We start from the raw sequence: 18,647 nt of genomic DNA, 5'->3' as shown, positions 1-18,647 counted from the left end.
CACAGCTAAGAAATTTGGTGGAAAGTAAATGATCCTTGAAATGCGATAAATTGAGTTCTAAGAATAAAACATTTTGTTCTCATACAAAACTTACACCTATAGATGCACCTTTTGTGTAACTGGCATGATAAATATAATCAAAGAATGAGCATGTTAATGTAGATGTGTTGACTGATTAATATCTGGTGGTGAACAGTGAAGCGTTCTGTAAATCCTCAGATGTTCTGCTCTACATAATATCATATCAGTGTTTATTTATTGCCAACTTAGGGGTCAGGACGCCCACAAAGAGTCACATGAATCAGGGGAAATGGATAGGAAATGACCAAAAAAACAAATGGGTTCACCTCTAAAAATGATTCAGATGAAACGATGTGAGAAGGGGAAAGACATTTAGCCCCTGGGGAGTGATCACATGGAGATATAATACTGCTTTAAAGGGTCAAAGGCCACAAATCTGATGGGAAATCTGTGATTTCTTGTTATGAATCGTTTAATGAACTGTAGAAATCCTCCTGAAAGAAAGCACACATGACTGAGTCCATCACAGAGCTCTGGCGACACACAATCCTAGAAGTGCTGAGGTTTACCCTCCCGTTGGTCTTCAAGCAGAGAGAGAAATGTCAGCCACGATGATGTCGGTGTTCTCGGCTCTTATTTGAGTGTCAGGTGGGATGAAACACCAAGTGATGTGTGTTTGAGGTGTTGTAAGTTGAGTGGAGGAGCGGAGATGAATTTAGAAATATTTCACCTCAACATCTGCTCAGACGGACCTGTGAAACCTCAGACAGGCCTTCTGTCTCCCTTACTGTATAGGATATGTCTGTCTGACACAGTGGAGAGCAGCAGACAGGCTTGGTTGTTGTTCCATGTCTTCTCTTCTTTGAACCTCACAGTACAGTCAGAATAAACACAGAAATCCCATCAGAAATGCATCTCAGAACTTGCCTGAGAAACATGGTGTTTTAAGCTTTCTCCATCACACATGTGACCCAGTGATAGCTGTCTATACATCCATGAGCTCGGTGCAAACAGGGACTGCTGATAGCTAATTCTGCATACAAATATAATCAAACATAACATAATACTTCCTGTTTACTTTGCCCAAAAGCATTGTGGGAACCTAGAAACTAACGGACGTGATGTTTGAGAACTTCATATCAAATTTAGATTATTCCTACTTTTGTCTCTTCTAAAACCATTATTCTTTTCTTTTGGTTGCACACTCTTTGATATTCTCTCCCTGCTCTTCCCTCTAACGTGATCCCTCCTCACACACTCACACACTCTATTGTGGGTTTTCTGTGTCATTGGTCCATGATGGTGAATTAACTAGAGCTGGTTTCTTGGAGGCCTGGAGTCAGACGGTGACGCAGGTGGGCGTCTGGCTCTTCATTTCACACCTGTTAATCGCTGCTCACACACACACACACACACACACACACACACACACACACACACACTTTCCCAAGGGCGCCGGAGTCGTGGCTCCCCTCCTAATGTAGCAGCCAATCAAAACCCGATTCTCTGCCCCTGAAGAACGTGGGCGGCATGTAATTTGGAGCTCAATCAGAAATCACTGTTCTGTTTGTTTCCGTCCAATCAGCATCACACAAACTGCAGGGCTGTAACTAAACATTAAAAACATCCTGCATTATTGTTCACACAAACTCGTTCCTGGTTTTATCTAAAGCCCGTCACACGTTGATCGTGATGTCATCAAACAGTTGACCAGGTGTCCCAAACCCAGCAAACGGGATCTCATTTCTTATTAGTATTACATACGTGCTGTCAACAAAACATGGTTGTTTGCGTATCGAGAGATTGAGATCTATGCAACACTTCATTTCATTTTCCATGTCACAAAAAAAACATTTTTCTTTTTCTGAAAAAATGTTTGAGCGATATTAAGTTTAAATATTCAGTGTGATTTTCCGTTCTTGCTTCTTCTCAGATCTTTGTACTGTTGGACTGAAAATTGGAAAATAAAATGGTCAGTTGATAAACATTACAGAAACCAATTCAGACGGCAGTTCCTTATTTAATAAGATTTCTTTCATTTGTCAAACGTCGAGCCTGTGTTACACACATTTACTGATTTCTCACTAGTGCTCAAGTTCTTTGTTGTCGTTTAAATTGCCAATTGTTAAAGCGATTAATTGCTTTTTATTTTTTTAAATAAAATGTCAAATAGTGAGAAATGCCCTTCAAAATGTCCTTAGCTGTGTTCACACCGAACAAAAAGCAGATTTTCACCTCGTTTTTATTTGTGTTACTTTGCATGGCTGAGCTGCTGTGGTTTATATAGATTGTGCTGTTATTTCATTGCAATACACGGATCAAAAATATGCAGTAATAACTACATAAAGATTCAGATTTCTAAAATGTGTGAATTCATCATTTGTTAGGTCTCTCTGCAAGATGACAAGCAAACAACTTTTAAAATGCTTGTTTTCTGAATGGAGTTTGGATCTGTAGGGCTGTGCTACGTTAGCATACTAGCTGCTCCATCAACGGTCAAATAACATCCTCTAACTTCAATAAAGCAGCAAGGTTATCATTTATACACATAGATATCTTCATACTGTGCAACTTTACAATTATATAATCTCACCAGTATTTAAGATTAAGTTTATTACTGACAGATGGCTGCAAACATTATTTCCTCCATTCAACACTGTCATCCAGTGAATCTCACGCTGATAGACTTTCATCTTGTTGAGATTCATCGCCTACATTTTTAAACCTGATTGCGCAGATTTCGTTTATTTGCATCATTGCGTTCAAATTTGAATCTTTGCATCATCACACCAATAAATGTCCTATTTAATGTGCCTGTTTGGTCCCAGCGTTTGCCTAAAACCCAAAGAAAATGTCATTTGTAATTGATAGAAAGTGTTGCCAGGTCACTTCCTGGTGATCTTTATTTCATATGTAAGCTCCGGTGCACGTAGATGTGAGTATTGAGTGTTTTTCACGGTGTTTCCGCTCTCTCTCTTCTTCCTTTCAGGGAAAAGAGGCCACCGTGGAGCCCTGGGAGGACACCAACTTCCACCTGTACAAAGTCGTCGATCGCTTCGGATTTGTTCAGTAAGCACACGGAAAACCAGAACCTGTCATTACTCCTATTAAGTAAAGGGCCCGTTGTGAACAGTAGCACCACGTTGAAGGCAACGGGGAGAAAATGAGAGGCTGTAAGGGCGAGTGTTGCTGGGATTTGTGGTTTTGGCTCTTAAACGGCACTCTACTGGATCGCACATGTAGGCAGGATCACAGCCACAATCCTAGAACATCCGTGTGTGTGTGTGTGTGTGTGTGTGTGTGTGTGTGTATATATATATATGTATATATATATGTATATGTATATATATAGGCGGGACCACAATGATAGAGCGTCAGTGTTATGTTAGAGTGGTACGATCCAGACAGCGGGCGGAGGAAGATGGAGGGAGAGATTGTTTCCCAGCTTAGGTGAAGGTCGGTGTCGGGGCCAGAGGACCGTGGTCTCCGTGTGGAGCTGTGTGGATGGAAAGAGCAGAGTAAGAATAGACCTTAACTTAAAGGGCGTCACACTGGGGTTTTTTTTAGACCATGACATTGGACATTTCCCCAGAATTGGGTTTGCTTTGAAAGAGGTCTGGTGCAGTCCTGTAGAGTCCTCATATACTTCATTCGTTTGTTGATCTGTTTGTAACAAATGAGGAAATGCCTCATCTGCACTATTGCTGAATTCATGGGAATAAAATCCACACCTCATCAGGACTCATTTCTGAAGTGAGCTCAGCTTTGCGGATGCTTCCGTGAACAGTTTGGTAACACTTTATTTTACGAGACTCTTATTTCCTTATAACTCCCAATTATTCCCTTACAAGTCATTTGGTTCTGATTACAGAAACAATGGTCTTGGCTGAATGCTTGTAGGAAAATCCTTCTTTTTTTTCTTCGTGCTGATCATAAAATACAATAACATTTTAGCCCTATTGGATCAATTAAAAATGGAATTACATTTCCATTTTCAAGTTTACGTTCTGGTTTTACCAAAGTCCCCCCCGGGCTTCCGTACGGTGCAGGGTGGCTGGAAAAAGAAAAGAGAAGCACTTCACAGAGTCGAGTGAGCCCTTCAGGGACTTTGAGACAAATAAACAGCAGGATTTGAGGAACGTCTAATCTGTTATTTCCTGTTTGTGTGACCGCTGACATGTTTGATGTTCCTGTCGGAGAGAGTGAGACGAGCACTGACCCGGATCTCACTCACTCATTTCATCCACCAAATGCTTTCATGCTTTTCTGGCAGTGTTAACCAAACTACCATCAGTTGGTTTTGACTGCGAGGGCAAATCTAAAAATACACTGGAGGTTAAGAGATGAGTCCTCAACCACTTATCTCTTAACTGTTTTTTTTATTTTCTCCCTGTCGTTGTTCTTCTCTCCTCAGTAAGAATGAACTCCCATCCTACGACTCGGTGGAGGAGAAGGTGAGTTGCTTCATTATGTCTCTTTAACTGCATTTCAAACAAATCTCCATCTGTGGAGCAAATAAGCTCTGCAACTTTGTCAGACAATCAGGAAATGAAAGTGCCGTTTGCACATTCCTGTCTGCAGTACTCATGCTGCTTCTGGAAAACTGAATGACAAGTGATCAACCTGGATAGATCCAGATGGGAGTGTGCGATATGGATCCAATAATCTACTGTATCAGGATACTAGATTGTGATATAGTACAAATCCTGTGATAAGCTGTTTATGGACAAAAGACAGCCCATATCATGGCCTAAAAACAAGTCTCGCCATAAAAGCGTTCCTGCTCAGTGTTTTACATCACGGCCCAACGTGGCCTCGGGCTGCACCCTGCAGATGTAACCTTCTGTCGGCGTTAACAGTGTGGATACATCTCTCCTGGTTCTCATGGTACACGTTGGCCGCGGTTCCATTCACATATTTTTATGTGAAGTATCGTTTTAGAAAAGCTACGTTGAAACGGCATGTTTCCATAAAACCTCCACAGCTGGACAAAAACAGTTTTTACGCTCACTTGAGGTGGTTTTGTTGAAAATGAAATACTTTATCGTCTTCGTCACCAGAAACTTGCCCAACTTAATTTACTTCCTGAAGACTTCTCTCCAGTTTTCTGTCGTAGATCGAGCCGACTTGCTTCTTCTTCTACTGGCAGATAACAGCGTGTAAAGTGTAGAGCGCCAACTACTGACAAAACTAGTAGTTTATTCACTCCAACCCAAACTGATGAACTCATCTAATTCACATTTCAAACGTTTGTTTCAAATTCACTTGACAGTTGAAACACCAATAACCCAGGAACTTAATTTAGACTCTGGTTTCTCCACATAACATGAACATTAAGTTTCTGAGCTAAATAAAATTCCTGCGGTGGAAAAGGGTTATGAAAAAAAGAGCTGATTTAAATATGTAACATTACTAGAAATAGACATTTTGTTTCTGGTTTGCCGGTCCCTTCTCCTCATCTCAAAGTCCTCTGGGTTTAAGTTTGACATTCACTTCCCTCCATCTTGGACAAAGCAGAGATGATAATTATCTCCTAAAGAAAGAAAAGACTTTCAAAATAATGGCTTCAAGAAAGAAAAGACTGTCATAATTCTTGTATGGGCCATGTGCAATATCTTGTTTAAAATTAGACAAACGGACACATTTATCCTCTCATGACTAACATGTTCCTGTCCTTGAAAAATGTTCATAGATAAAAAGCAAAATAAACCGTTCCCTCAGCTATTCAGATCATACAGTTAGCAGGTTTACACATCTTTTCATTCTTTTTGCATCGACTAAAAATAAACAGACTTGTTTTATTATTTTATTATTTCCTCACGTTGTACTGATCTCTTTTTCTTACCTTCTTTTCCTGACACCTCCGGTGTTTTCAAAATGTCTCAACAGCTAATGATATTTAACAGGCTGTGAAATGATGTGTCAACACATCAAATGTTGCATTCATGTACCCTGGGAAACAGGAGATTTTACACACAGCAACACTAGAAGAAGGAACATTTGAAAAATAATTACTGAACCAATTAAAACATTATAAATAAAAACACAAACAAAACAAGTGATGTATTTGTGATAATCCAATTCATGATCCCGAAGCAGCGCACGAGGACACGTGCACTTTGTTCTGCTGCTGATCTTCACTCACAAGTGTGTTCATCTAACGTGGAGAGAGCTGGAATCAGAGCACCTCGGCGGCTTCAAGCCTCTTTGAACGTGTCGGATGTGTGCGAGTGATTCCCGCCGGACGGAGACAGGAAGTTATTAATCTGTCACTTCTTCTTTCTGCTCAGCAAAAGCACGTGGAGGTGGAGAGGACCTCCAAATGGCTGAAGATGCTGAAGAGCTGGGACAAATACAAGAACAGTGAGAAGGTGATCTTCTTTTATTCCTTCACGTCCATGCTTCCCCTGGTGGAGGAAGTCATATATATAGTTATATATATATATATATATATATATATATAAAAGTAGCAGAAACACTCAATATTTCACTTCAGTCCATGTAGAAATGTACTTAAAGGTATTAAAGTCAAAAGTAGTAGCAAGTTTTATACGTTCATATATTCAAATTGTGCATTTCTAATGTTACATCCAGTGGAGATGAAGCACAGTTTAACTACTTTATAAACTGTTGGTTTAAATTCATATTTTAATTTTCATAAAATAAGTACCTAAACGTTGTACTTAAAAGTAACTGCAGCTTTAAAGGTGTTTTTTAAGCTCTAAACCAGAGATACTCAACAAAATGATTTGATCCAAAACTTTTTTTCCCAAAGATACACATTAATATGAATACTAATAATCTAATAAGTAAATATAAATGTTAACTGTTGTGTTGATGTGAAATGGTGATGTAGAAATGCCAAAATAGAATTACAATATGTTCTAGAAATAAATGAATGTGTCCACAATGATTATGTTAATGGGACAGCATTGTATAAATTTATACATAGTACCTTTATACATGGTACTATCGGCTGCATTATACATTATTATTGACCAGTTTAATAAGCAACACAACTGTACATGATACGTAATAGGGGGTCACTTTCAGCCACGGGGTCCTTGGCCTGAAAGCGTTGAAGACCTCTGCTCTAAACTATATGATATGATCTGAATACTGTAGTGAAACTCTGAGTCCTGCTGTTTATGTTTCAATGTCTCAACAAGCTGTCATGTCATGGTTGAAGATCTCCACTTTTAAATGGTTTGGATTCAGTAGATCGTCACTGTGCTCAAAACGTCACTTTTTCACGTTGCTTTTTTTGCTACAATCCTGAAACTCTTGGATCTTAACCACGTTAGAACAATCCAAGTGTGTTGTCTTTAATCAGACAACCTTTATAAACCAACACCAGCTCATATAAATCCAGTGTTGTCCTCTGCAGTCGTCCCGTCAGCAGCAGATGGAGCGGCGTGCCTCCCACGCGGCCGTTAGAGGGGGCAGGTACTCTGTTAGGTGGCGTTGCCTGGAGCGCCTCGCCGTGTCCTTCATTTGTACGAAGCATTCAGCAGGGATTTAGTGTGTGTCTGTGCGGGCTTTGATATGTGAAACACAGCAGCGAGGCTCGCGCTGTGGCGCCGCTTCCTTTTTGTTTACAGAAATGTAGCGAGGACGGCGAGGCGTCGTCTGTAAAGCTCCAGGGATGTTTCTCCTCCTCTTCGTCGGCTCTCTTTGGGCTCGGCGGGGAAGGGTCACGCTTGAAACCTCCCTGGTTTTGTTTCCTCGCTTGCCAGCTGCTGGGAACATTGAGCCCGCAGCAGGAGAGTGAGAGCAGATTTAAAGTTCTCTGGCTTCAGAGGAGCAGCAGCACGGTGGCAGCGTGAGGTGGACCGTCGTGATGAACGGCTCCATTAAACGCGCTGCGATGCTGGAAGCTGGGGATGCTGGAAGCTGGGGATGCTGGAAGCTGGGGATGCTGGAAGCTGGGGATGTTGCAACGGCTTGTAAGATGTTGTTGTAGGTTTGATTGTGTGAAACAGATCTGTGAATAATATTAAACAGATAATAGTTTGGATTTCTGGTTGTAGCTTTTACCTCGCGTTTTCTTCTTCTGCAGTCTGATCCAGTCTGGGTCAGTTCGACCAGGTCTGTTCCTGCCTGGGTCAGTTCGACCAGTTCTGTGCCAGTCTGGGTCAGTTCGACCAGGTCTGTGCCAGTCTGGGTCAGTTGGACCTGGTCTGTTCCAGTCTGGGTCAGTTGGACCTGGTCCATTCCAGTCTGGGTCATTTGGACCTGGTCTGTTCCAGTCTGGGTCAGTTGGACCTGGTCCATTCCAGTCTGGGTCAGTTGGACCTGGTCCGTGCCAGTCTGGGTCGGCTGGTTTTGACGTTTAGGTGATTTCTACATCAGATCTGTAAAACTGAGTTTCTCCACAAAGAATCAACTAAAGCTCCAGTTTAAATGTGCCGTTGGGACGTTTCTTGTTTCTAGTAAAACCAGACCAGGTTGGAGGAACACGTACGAGTGAAGAGAGACTGAAGCTGCACAGATTCACACACATGTAAATGTTGACACACACATGCTAAAGTGTACACACGCAATCAAAGGATGATTAGTGGAACAGATGCTCTCATTGACTCGCTCATTACAACATAATTACAGAGGCTGTTGTACGAGAAACAAGTCCCAAACGTGGAGGATGCACACACACACACACACACACTCCTCTTCACTCCCTCTAACTCCTCTTCTCTCCCTCACTCCCTCTAACTCCTCTTCACTCCCTCTAACTCCTCTTCTCTCCCTCATTCCCTCTAACTCCTCTTCTCTCCCTCTAACTCCTCTTCTCTCCCTCACTCCCTCTAACTCCTCTTCACTCCCTCTAACTCCTCTTCACTCCCTCTAACTCCTCTTCACTCCCTCTAACTCCTCTTCTCTCCCTCACTCCCTCTAACTCCTCTTCACTCCCTCTAACTCCTCTTCTCTCCCTCACTCCCTCTAACTCCTCTTCTCTCCCTCACTCCCTCTAACTCCTCTTCTCTCCCTCTAACTCCTCTTCACTCCCTCTAACTCCTCTTCACTCCCTCTAACTCATCTTCTCTCCCTCACTCCCTCTAACTCCTCTTCACTCCCTCTAACTCCTCTTCACTCCCTCTAACTCCTCTTCTCTCCCTCACTCCCTCTAACTCCTCTTCTCTCCCTCTAACTCCTCTTCTCTCCCTCACTCCCTCTAACTCCTCTTCTCTCCCTCTAACTCCTCTTCTCTCCCTCATTCCCTCTAACTCCTCTTCACTCCCTCTAACTCCTCTTCTCTCCCTCATTCCCTCTAACTCCTCTTCTCTCCCTCTAACTCCTCTTCTCTCCCTCACTCCCTCTAACTCCTCTTCTCTCCCTCACTCCCTCTAACTCCTCTTCACTCCCTCTAACTCCTCTTCACTCCCTCTAACTCCTCTTCTCTCCCTCACTCCCTCTAACTCCTCTTCACTCCCTCTAACTCCTCTTCTCTCCCTCATTCCCTCTAACTCCTCTTCTCTCCCTCTAACTCCTCTTCTCTCCCTCACTCCCTCTAACTCCTCTTCACTCCCTCTAACTCCTCTTCACTCCCTCTAACTCCTCTTCACTCCCTCTAACTCCTCTTCTCTCCCTCACTCCCTCTAACTCCTCTTCACTCCCTCTAACTCCTCTTCTCTCCCTCACTCCCTCTAACTCCTCTTCACTCCCTCTAACTCCTCTTCTCTCCCTCACTCCCTCTAACTCCTCTTCTCTCCCTCTAACTCCTCTTCTCTCTCTCACTCCCTCTAACTCCTCTTCTCTCCCTCACTCCCTCTAACTCCTCTTCACTCCCTCTAACTCCTCTTCTCTCCCTCACTCCCTCTAACTCCTCTTCTCTCTCTCACTCCCTCTAACTCCTCTTCACTCCCTCACTCCCTCTAACTCCTCTTCACTCCCTCTAACTCCTCTTCTCTCCCTCACTCCCTCTAACTCCTCTTCTCTCTCTCACTCCCTCTAACTCCTCTTCTCTCTCTCACTCCCTCTAACTCCTCTTCACTCCCTCACTCCCTCTAACTCCTCTTCACTCCCTCTAACTCCTCTTCTCTCCCTCACTCCCTCTAACTCCTCTTCACTCCCTCACTCCCTCTAACTCCTCTTCACTCCCTCTAACTCCTCTTCTCTCCCTCACTCCCTCTAACTCCTCTTCACTCCCTCTAACTCCTCTTCTCTCCCTCACTCCCTCTAACTCCTCTTCACTCCCTCTAACTCCTCTTCTCTCCCTCACTCCCTCTAACTCCTCTTCACTCCCTCTAACTCCTCTTCACTCCCTCTAACTCCTCTTCTCTCCCTCACTCCCTCTAACTCCTCTTCACTCCCTCTAACTCCTCTTCTCTCCCTCACTCCCTCTAACTCCTCTTCACTCCCTCTAACTCCTCTTCTCTCCCTCACTCCCTCTAACTCCTCTTCACTCCCTCTAACTCCTCTTCTCTCCCTCACTCCCTCTAACTCCTCTTCTCTCCCTCTAACTCCTCTTCACTCCCTCTAACTCCTCTTCTCTCCCTCACTCCCTCTAACTCCTCTTCTCTCCCTCTAACTCCTCTTCTCTCCCTCACTCCCTCTAACTCCTCTTCTCTCCCTCTAACTCCTCTTCACTCCCTCTAACTCCTCTTCTCTCCCTCACTCCCTCTAACTCCTCTTCTCTCCCTCTAACTCCTCTTCTCTCCCTCTAACTCCTCTCCACTCCCTCTAACTCCTCTTCTCTCCCTCTTCACTCCCTTTTACTCCTCTTCTCTCCCTCTAACTCCTCTCAGGTGTAGGAGCTCCTTTCATGCCCGAGCCTTGTAAATGACTGGCTGAGGGAGCCTAGCGTTCCCATGGAGACCCCTCCTCTGCCAGTGAGGAGCTCCTTTGAGCCTCGGGGGTTTCGTACTAGCAGCCCCGTCACTCACCTGCAGCACATTGACAGTCCCAACCCCTCCCACTCTGCTGTACAAGCGTTCTGGCTGCTTGGCTTTTAATGGCTGAAGACAGAGAATTCACTGCTTCCATTAGCTTTGCTGTTCCAGCAGTTTGGGTTTTAAGACTTAATCTTCCTCGCCGGCGTCCGAATGATTTCCCATCTCTTTGTGGGCGCTGAATTACTTTGCACTGTTCTGCATGCATTGCAGTATCTCCAAGTCTCTCTCTCTGCCCACAATCTCTCCTGGAGCTCGTCCAGCCAGATGGTCGAGCTTCACCTTCCAAAGCCCTTTTGCGTTCGGGGAGAGCGGCAAGTGCAACCATGCACACACTGTTTATATGTGCCGACATGTTTGACACACTCAGAGCAGCCTGCTGATTGGTCCTCCCCTCCAACACTGTTGACGGTGGCAGCAGTCTCTCTGTGTGTTTCACCTTTCCTGGTATCGTATTACCGTTAGGAGTTACATCTCTATGTTCACTGTAAGCACTCGTTTGTTTTGAAAACGTTCTATGTACATTATTAGTGTTACTAACACAGATTGTTAACAACCGGGACGAGTGGAGCCACGTTCTACCAGTCACATGATCTGAAGATTAGATTTAGCTTTTTAAAAGGTTAGTTTGACACCTAACACTCTAACGCCTCCAGGTGAAACGGCTTGACGCTTCATTTCCTGCTTTTTTTACTGTAGAAACAAACCAAATACGCTTCAAGAATGACAATAGTATGTATTCCTATATTGAGACTGTTAGATGAAGTCTTTAGTAAATGGGGGTCTGTAGCTGTCTGAAATATTATGGGATGTTTACACTCAAAGCAGGATCATCTCTCCTTTATTTATTTAAACAGCACCGTTTTTTTACAAACATGCAGCCAAAGTGCGTCACGTAAAAATGAAATACAAGAAATACAATTTTGCAAGACTAAAAAGTATGACAGTAAAATGAAAATAAAATAAAAACAATAAATAAAATGCAAAAGTATGAAACAGGAATAGAAATGACAAGCTCACAAACTTAGCTATGACATTACTGCAAAAGTAAAAGCCAAATCTTTAATCTTAAATACAGAGTTTGCCAACTTTTCGCTGCACAGAGCCTCAGAAGGTATGAGCTCATCTTTTCAACCATCAAACTCACGTTATGTCCCGGCTGTCTGCCAGCTTCAATCAGAAATACCTCATCTCACTCTGGAATCCACTTTATGGAATTTTATGGGACACAAAAGGAACATTTAAAAGAAGAGCAATCAAGGAGCTTTTACTGCTTCGCAAAGCCAAATTAATTAAAAAGAAAAGAATTAAAAGTGAATAGAAAATGTATTTTTCAGGTCAGGTCTTTCATCAGAAGTGCCTCACCACTCTATCTGACATGTAATCCAACTGCTGCCTGATGTTTTGGCCCGGTTGACTCCAGCAGCCTGTATAGAGAGCTCCTCCCAGCTCAGGTCTAAACGTCCTGGGTGCTCCTGAGGAGAACGAAGCCTCTTTGAAGGCTTTCTAACAATGACCTCCTGCCGTCTGCTTCCTTCCAGCTGGTCCGGAGGGTCTACAAGGGAATCCCCCTGCAGCTCCGAGGGGAGGTGTGGTGTCTGCTGCTCGACATTCCCAAAATAAAGGAGGAGAAGAAAGACTTCTACGAGGTACGGAGCCGCCATCGCACCACTTTACAGCCCCGCTCATCACTGCACAACAGATAAAAAACATTTTGTCTTTTATGATGATATTTTGTTTGGTTACAAGCAATTAGCTAATCATCAAATATATGACAAACTTTTTTTTTTACATCTTTTCACGTACATTTCATGAAGCAACATTTACAAGATAAAAACCACACTGCATCTTTCAGAGTCAAGCGGTCTTAGTTTCTAAACTTGAACACGTCCTGAATAGATTGATGGTAGGAAATGTGCTGTTCAGTAGCTGAGTTCTGATTCATTTGTTTTTGAAGTAGTTGTTTACGACATGGAGATGCAGTCAGGCTGAACTTGGGTCAGACTTGAGATGCATTTTACAAATGATGTTCCAGACTCACTCGAATGTTACGAGGTTTTCCAGACTCAAAGTTGGTCATAAAAAAGTGTCTCAAGGCTGTGTGTGATGTAGTTAACCTGCAGACTCATTATTATTATTATGAGATACTGTATATAGACAGTGACCTCTGTCACTGACCCTTGCTCTTCTTGTTGGTGTGTTCTCGTCGTCCTCAGAAACTGAAGGCCCGAGCCAGAGGACTCTCCCCCGACATCCGTCAGATTGACTTGGATGTGAACCGGACCTACAGGGACCACATCATGTTCATGCATCGCTACGATGTCAAGTGGGTATCTCCACAATGCACTCCTGTATTAACCATTACTCCCCCTAAGACCTTGACTTTGTTCAACATACTATACTATGACTTTTTTCAACATACTATACTATGACTTTTTTTCAACATACTACACTATGACTTTTTTTCAACATACTTTACTATGACTTTTTTTTAAAATATGACTACGTCTTTTTATGACTGTTTTGGACTCACTACACTCAGACTATGCTTGTCATACAATACGAGGTGTTTTAATTAGTTATAGACCAATGCCTGTGCTCACAAGGCCGATTAACAAAAAATATCTGTAGGCAGCCTTGTCAGAGTGGTGTTAGATCTAGTTAAGCAAAATGACAATGCACATTTTTATTTTCACATGTTTTGTGTTAAATAATGTGTATTTTATCAGAAAAAAACAAGGTTCAAGATTCTTTGTCACATGCACAGCGATACAATGTAAAACATAACAAATACATGATATCAGCATTATATGATAACAAAAACATGATATCGGCATTATATGCTAAGAAAAACATATCAGCATTATATATCCTTTTTTTACACCAAATTATAATTTATTTTGACTGACTTTTTCATGAATTTTCGACATGCTATATACTATGACTTTTCTATTTTTTTTTTAATTTGACTTTGGCTTTATGTGACTGTTTTGGACTCACTACACTCAGACTTAGCTTGACATACGATATGAGGGTTTTTATGACTTTTTAATCATTTTTTACACCAATTTCTGATTAATTTTTTCGACTGACTTTTTCGTGAATTTTCACCATGCTATACTATTACTTTTTGGAAACATTTGAGTATGGCTTTTAATGCTATGCTATGACTTTTATTTTTTTGAAAAAAACTGGCAAAAAATAGAATATGAAAGGATGGTATGGCAAAGGAAGGCACAGTATACTATGTTAAAAAGGCGTTACAGTGTTTCTAATATGTCGAAAAAAGGAATAGTATATCTATACCTATAAACATATATAAAGCCTTTGCAGTGCTCAGCGCTCTCACATTTCAACTGATAAATAATCTCAGGAATATTATAGAACAGAATTTAGCAGGAAAAATAAACTGGTAAAACCTGCTTTAAATGTGTTTTCACACTGTATTTAACAGGTGTGCTGGCAGACAAGAGCCTACATAAAGTGTAAATAATCTAAAGTAGTTGGGTTCTTTAAACTGTAAATCTGTTTATACTTGACAACACACGGATGAATTGCAAGGCAAAGAGAACCAGCCACAGCTCTCCTGTCGCCTCCATCTGTTGTGATGTGCTTTTTCACGCTCCTGGTGTGAACTGAAGAGATGTACTGCAGCCCTTCCAGCACACATTTCATTTCCATGCACTTGGGTTTCATTTATTCTCCAGCTCCAGTGTGTGATTCAACTGTTCAGTGATACAGAAGCAAACGTATGAATGATGGTGTTGGCTCTAACCTCAGTGATAATTGTGATGTGTGTTTGTGTTCTCAGGCAGCAGGCTCTCTTCCATGTCCTCACAGCCTACTCCATGTACAACACAGTGAGTCCATTACACTCAGTCTGCAGAAAACTGCCTCTACTATCAGCATCTGTCTGTGTGTCATTTTCAAGAAGTTACCTTTGGATACATTTTCACAAGTACCAAGTAACAGATTCCTCAATTAGGAAGCACATCCTTTTCACAAATGTTTCCTGCTTGATGCAGAAGTGAGAGGAAACCCTGTATAATACACCGAAACTTACAGCAGAGCTGCATGTGTGTGTGTGTTGTACATAATAGGTCAGGATTTAAGAACTTTTATGATCTTCATGCTGATTAATGTGTGTGTTTGCAGGAGGTGGGCTACTGCCAGGGCATGAGTCAGATCACAGCTCTGCTGCTGATTTACATGAACGAGGAGGACGCCTTCTGGGCTCTGGTCAAACTGTTGTCTGGGCAGAAGCACGCCATGCACGGTAACAGAAACTCACAGTCCGGAGGGAAAAAGCAGCTTCTTCAACAGCCAGTGTTCGGCAGATGCGGCAGTGTTGCAGCTCTGTGCTATTAGTGCTGATGTGGCAACATTACAGGCACTCTATACTCAGGAGGGAGGGAGATTAAGACCATTTGAATGTCTTCATTTACTGTTATTGTGTACTTTTGTATTTTGAAGCCGTGGCAACATTGTTATGAAACTTTCATTAAGGGCATCCATCCATTGTCTACCGCTTATCCTGTATTTAGGGTCACGGGGGGGCTGGAGCCGATCCCAGCTGTCATTGGGCGAAGGCAGGGTACACCCTGGACAGGCCGCCAGTCTATCACAGGGCCGACATGTAGAGACAAACAACCATTCACACTCACATTCACACCTACGGGACATTTAGAGTCACCAATTAACCTATCCCCATCCTGCATGTCTTTGGACTGTGGGAGGAAGCCGGAGAACCCGGAGAGAACCCACGCTAACACGGGGAGAACATGCAAACTCCACACAGAAGGAACCCGGGCCGACCCAGGAATCGAACCCAGGACCCTCTCGCTGTGAGGCGAGAGTGCTACCCACTACACCACCATGCAGTTCATTAAGGGCATGTGAAACTTAATATATTAGTAAAAAAAAAAATGCAAAACTATATTAAAAATGTTGTACACAAGTATGCACACACTCTTAGGACTATAGTTATGTCTTAAGAGGAACATGATAAAATTACCAACAAAAAGGCATCGGCAAATTAGCAGCAGGCAAGCTACAGCATTGAGCTGGAAATCTGTAGCAGCGGACACTAAAATCCCCCTAAAAGGCCACGATGAGTCACTCAGGAATATGCTGACAGACACATGCACATCACAGTCGGCTCTGAAAGGCAGGAACGTGTCCAAGAGACAGCTGCTGGAAAATATCAATATTGTAAACATTAATGACAAGTGAAGGAGACACAGGTGAAAAGATTGTGACATACAAGTTCCTCTAATCATCCGTTACGTTCTTCAGGGTTCTTCATCCCCGGCTTCCCGAAGCTGATGCGTTTCCAGGAGCACCACGACCGCATCCTCAAGAAGATGATGCCCAAACTGAAACAGCACCTGGTGAGACACCCAGAACACTGTTGTCCACATTAAATATGCAACAAGTGCTGAATAATGGAACAACTGCTCATAAGACCAGAATCTACTCAAATAACTCATACATTATTTTATTTCATTAGAACAATACTTAATAGGTCATTTGATAAATCATATACTCTTATTCAAAAATGTAGAATGGGTTTCCTGAAGAAAAACGAGCATTGTTTTACTAAATAAGAAGTTTTTTTTTTAAATAACTTTAAAAGAAATGATCTAGATTATCCTACATTAGGGATTTTATTGTGAATCACAGTAAATAACACAATAAGTTGATCGTGGTAATCATGAATGTTGTTTAGCTCACTATCATGGTAGAGAATTGAAAACTAGAGCTTGTTAAAAAAAAATAGGACACAAAAAAGTTTGTTTTTATCCTTAATTTATTAAGGGAGACCTTCTGATTTATTATCCTCTCATTCAAGATTATTTTACTGTTTTCCACCAAAAAGGATGTTCACTAATGAAAGTGGTGTCTTATCTGTGATTCCAGTCTGTTTGAAAGAGTTTTAAGCATAATTTGATGATTATGGTGATAATATTGTGAAGAGTTATTATTTTGGCCAGGATATTCATGACTAGATATTTTCATATTATATCATGACGACTACACAGACAGCATATATGCCTTGAGGATGCACTAATGAGACGGGTGTTGGGTTTGTTTGTGCTGCTACAGGACAACCAAGAGGTGTTGACCAGTCTCTACACCATGAAGTGGTTCTTCCAGTGCTTCCTGGACAGAGTGAGTGATTAACAAGCTCACCCGCATATAAAAGTGGGACAAAACTGGAGGTTTCCTATTTAAAGCAGATGGGAACATGTCTGTGCATAAGCTTCCCATCAACAACAGATATTTAATGTTAAGGGATTCCCTGGAATCTGCTGGAGGAAGGCCGGCTATTTTCAATGTCAGTAAAAGCCTAATGTCGATCTGCACTAAATGTTCATCTTTAAAATTCTAGTGATATTCTGTATTTTCCTCATTGAAAATACCAAATCCATCAATGTACTGGTGCTCCCAACAAGCGTAAATATGTTTGCTAAAAGCAGAGTTCAGCTAGAACTTAGCTAGATTTACATGAGGAGGCACAGACAGGGGAGGGAAGTCAGAGAGTATTGAATGCTGGACTAACAAGGTGTTAGTTTTGTTCTTTTCGTAGGATTTGTTGGCAATGATGAGAATGGAGATAACCAGCCTTATCTGTTAAGTGCGCCCACACAACGTATCAGGGACAGCAAGAATATTTTCTAACTATTTGTCCTGTGTGTCCAGACTCCCTTCACGCTCACCCTGAGGATCTGGGACATCTACATCTTGGAGGGAGAAAGAGTGCTGCCCACCATGTCCTACACCATCCTCAAACTGCACAAGAGTAAGACTGTTACACAGTGCTACCAGTTGGTGTCCACCTAGCACAGACTGAAACATGTCTTACCTATATGTGTGTGTGTGTGTGTGTGTGATTGACAGAGCACCTGATGAAGCTGTCCATGGAGGAGCTGGTGGAGTTCCTGCAGGTGACGTTGTCGAAAGACTTCTTCTTCGAGGACGACTTTGCGATCGAGCAGCTGCAGGCGTCCATGACGGAGCTCAGGAAGCAGAAGCTGGAGCTGCCTGCACCAGGTACTCCTCTCCAGCATGACACACACACACACACACACACACACACACACACACACACACACACACACACACACACACACACACACACACACACACACACACACACACACACACACACACACACGGTTGCAGCCACATCACCACTGAACAGAAAAACCCAAAGACAACTTGAAAGATTTACTGCTCTGTTCATGTTTATATTGATATAAATCTGATCTACACTAACTGTATATATATAGTAGGCTAGGTTTTTAAAAGTTGAGGTCATCATTATTAGTTGTCCACTACTGTTTGTTAACCCAATCCTTTTGGCTATTTAAAGTCATCATGGGCGTTTTTCATAAACTCGACGATTACTCTATTAATCAAAGAAAATAAGGAGTAATCTTAAAAACTTGGAGAAATCTTTGGTATTTGTTCAAAATAGCTTCTCAAATATGATCAAAAGCTGCGATCCATACTGATGTGCTCCCTAAAGAAACTGTGGCCGGACACCCCGTGTAGTTAACAGTGAAAGTATTGTGGTGTTTACATGGCCATGCTTGTGACTTCCTGCTGCCTGTTATCAACAGTGTGTTTCTAATGTTGCTCTGTCTCCTCATTAATCTTCCTTCTCTCCCTCTTCTTTCAAACGATGTTAGCCAACAACAACAAAAGTGTGGCTGTGAGTGGGGGCCACATTCC

At 42.3% G+C, this 18,647-nt stretch overlaps 1 protein-coding gene across 3 annotated transcripts in view; it reads left to right on the top strand.

Moving 5' to 3' along the window:
- Positions 1-18,647, top strand: part of usp6nl (USP6 N-terminal like) — an 86,645-nt gene that overhangs the window by 62,445 nt on the left and 5,553 nt on the right. For all 3 annotated transcript variants that reach the window (XM_084039098.1, XM_084039096.1, XM_084039097.1), the window contains 11 exons: positions 3,011-3,090; positions 4,436-4,475; positions 6,312-6,392; positions 12,452-12,559; positions 13,127-13,236; positions 14,722-14,770; positions 15,066-15,186; positions 16,206-16,300; positions 17,016-17,081; positions 17,613-17,712; positions 17,811-17,963. In XM_084039098.1, the coding sequence (XP_083895224.1) occupies positions 3,011-3,090; positions 4,436-4,475; positions 6,312-6,392; positions 12,452-12,559; positions 13,127-13,236; positions 14,722-14,770; positions 15,066-15,186; positions 16,206-16,300; positions 17,016-17,081; positions 17,613-17,712; positions 17,811-17,963 (1,003 nt within the window). The remainder of the gene's footprint in view (positions 1-3,010; positions 3,091-4,435; positions 4,476-6,311; positions 6,393-12,451; positions 12,560-13,126; positions 13,237-14,721; positions 14,771-15,065; positions 15,187-16,205; positions 16,301-17,015; positions 17,082-17,612; positions 17,713-17,810; positions 17,964-18,647) is intronic.

The sequence above is a fragment of the Eutrigla gurnardus genome, assembly GCF_963514095.1.
Source record: "Eutrigla gurnardus genome assembly, chromosome: 21".
Classification (NCBI taxonomy): domain Eukaryota; kingdom Metazoa; phylum Chordata; class Actinopteri; order Perciformes; family Triglidae; genus Eutrigla; species Eutrigla gurnardus.
Note: the sequence above shows the minus strand (reverse complement) of the source record. Positions and strands in the feature narration are given on the sequence as shown.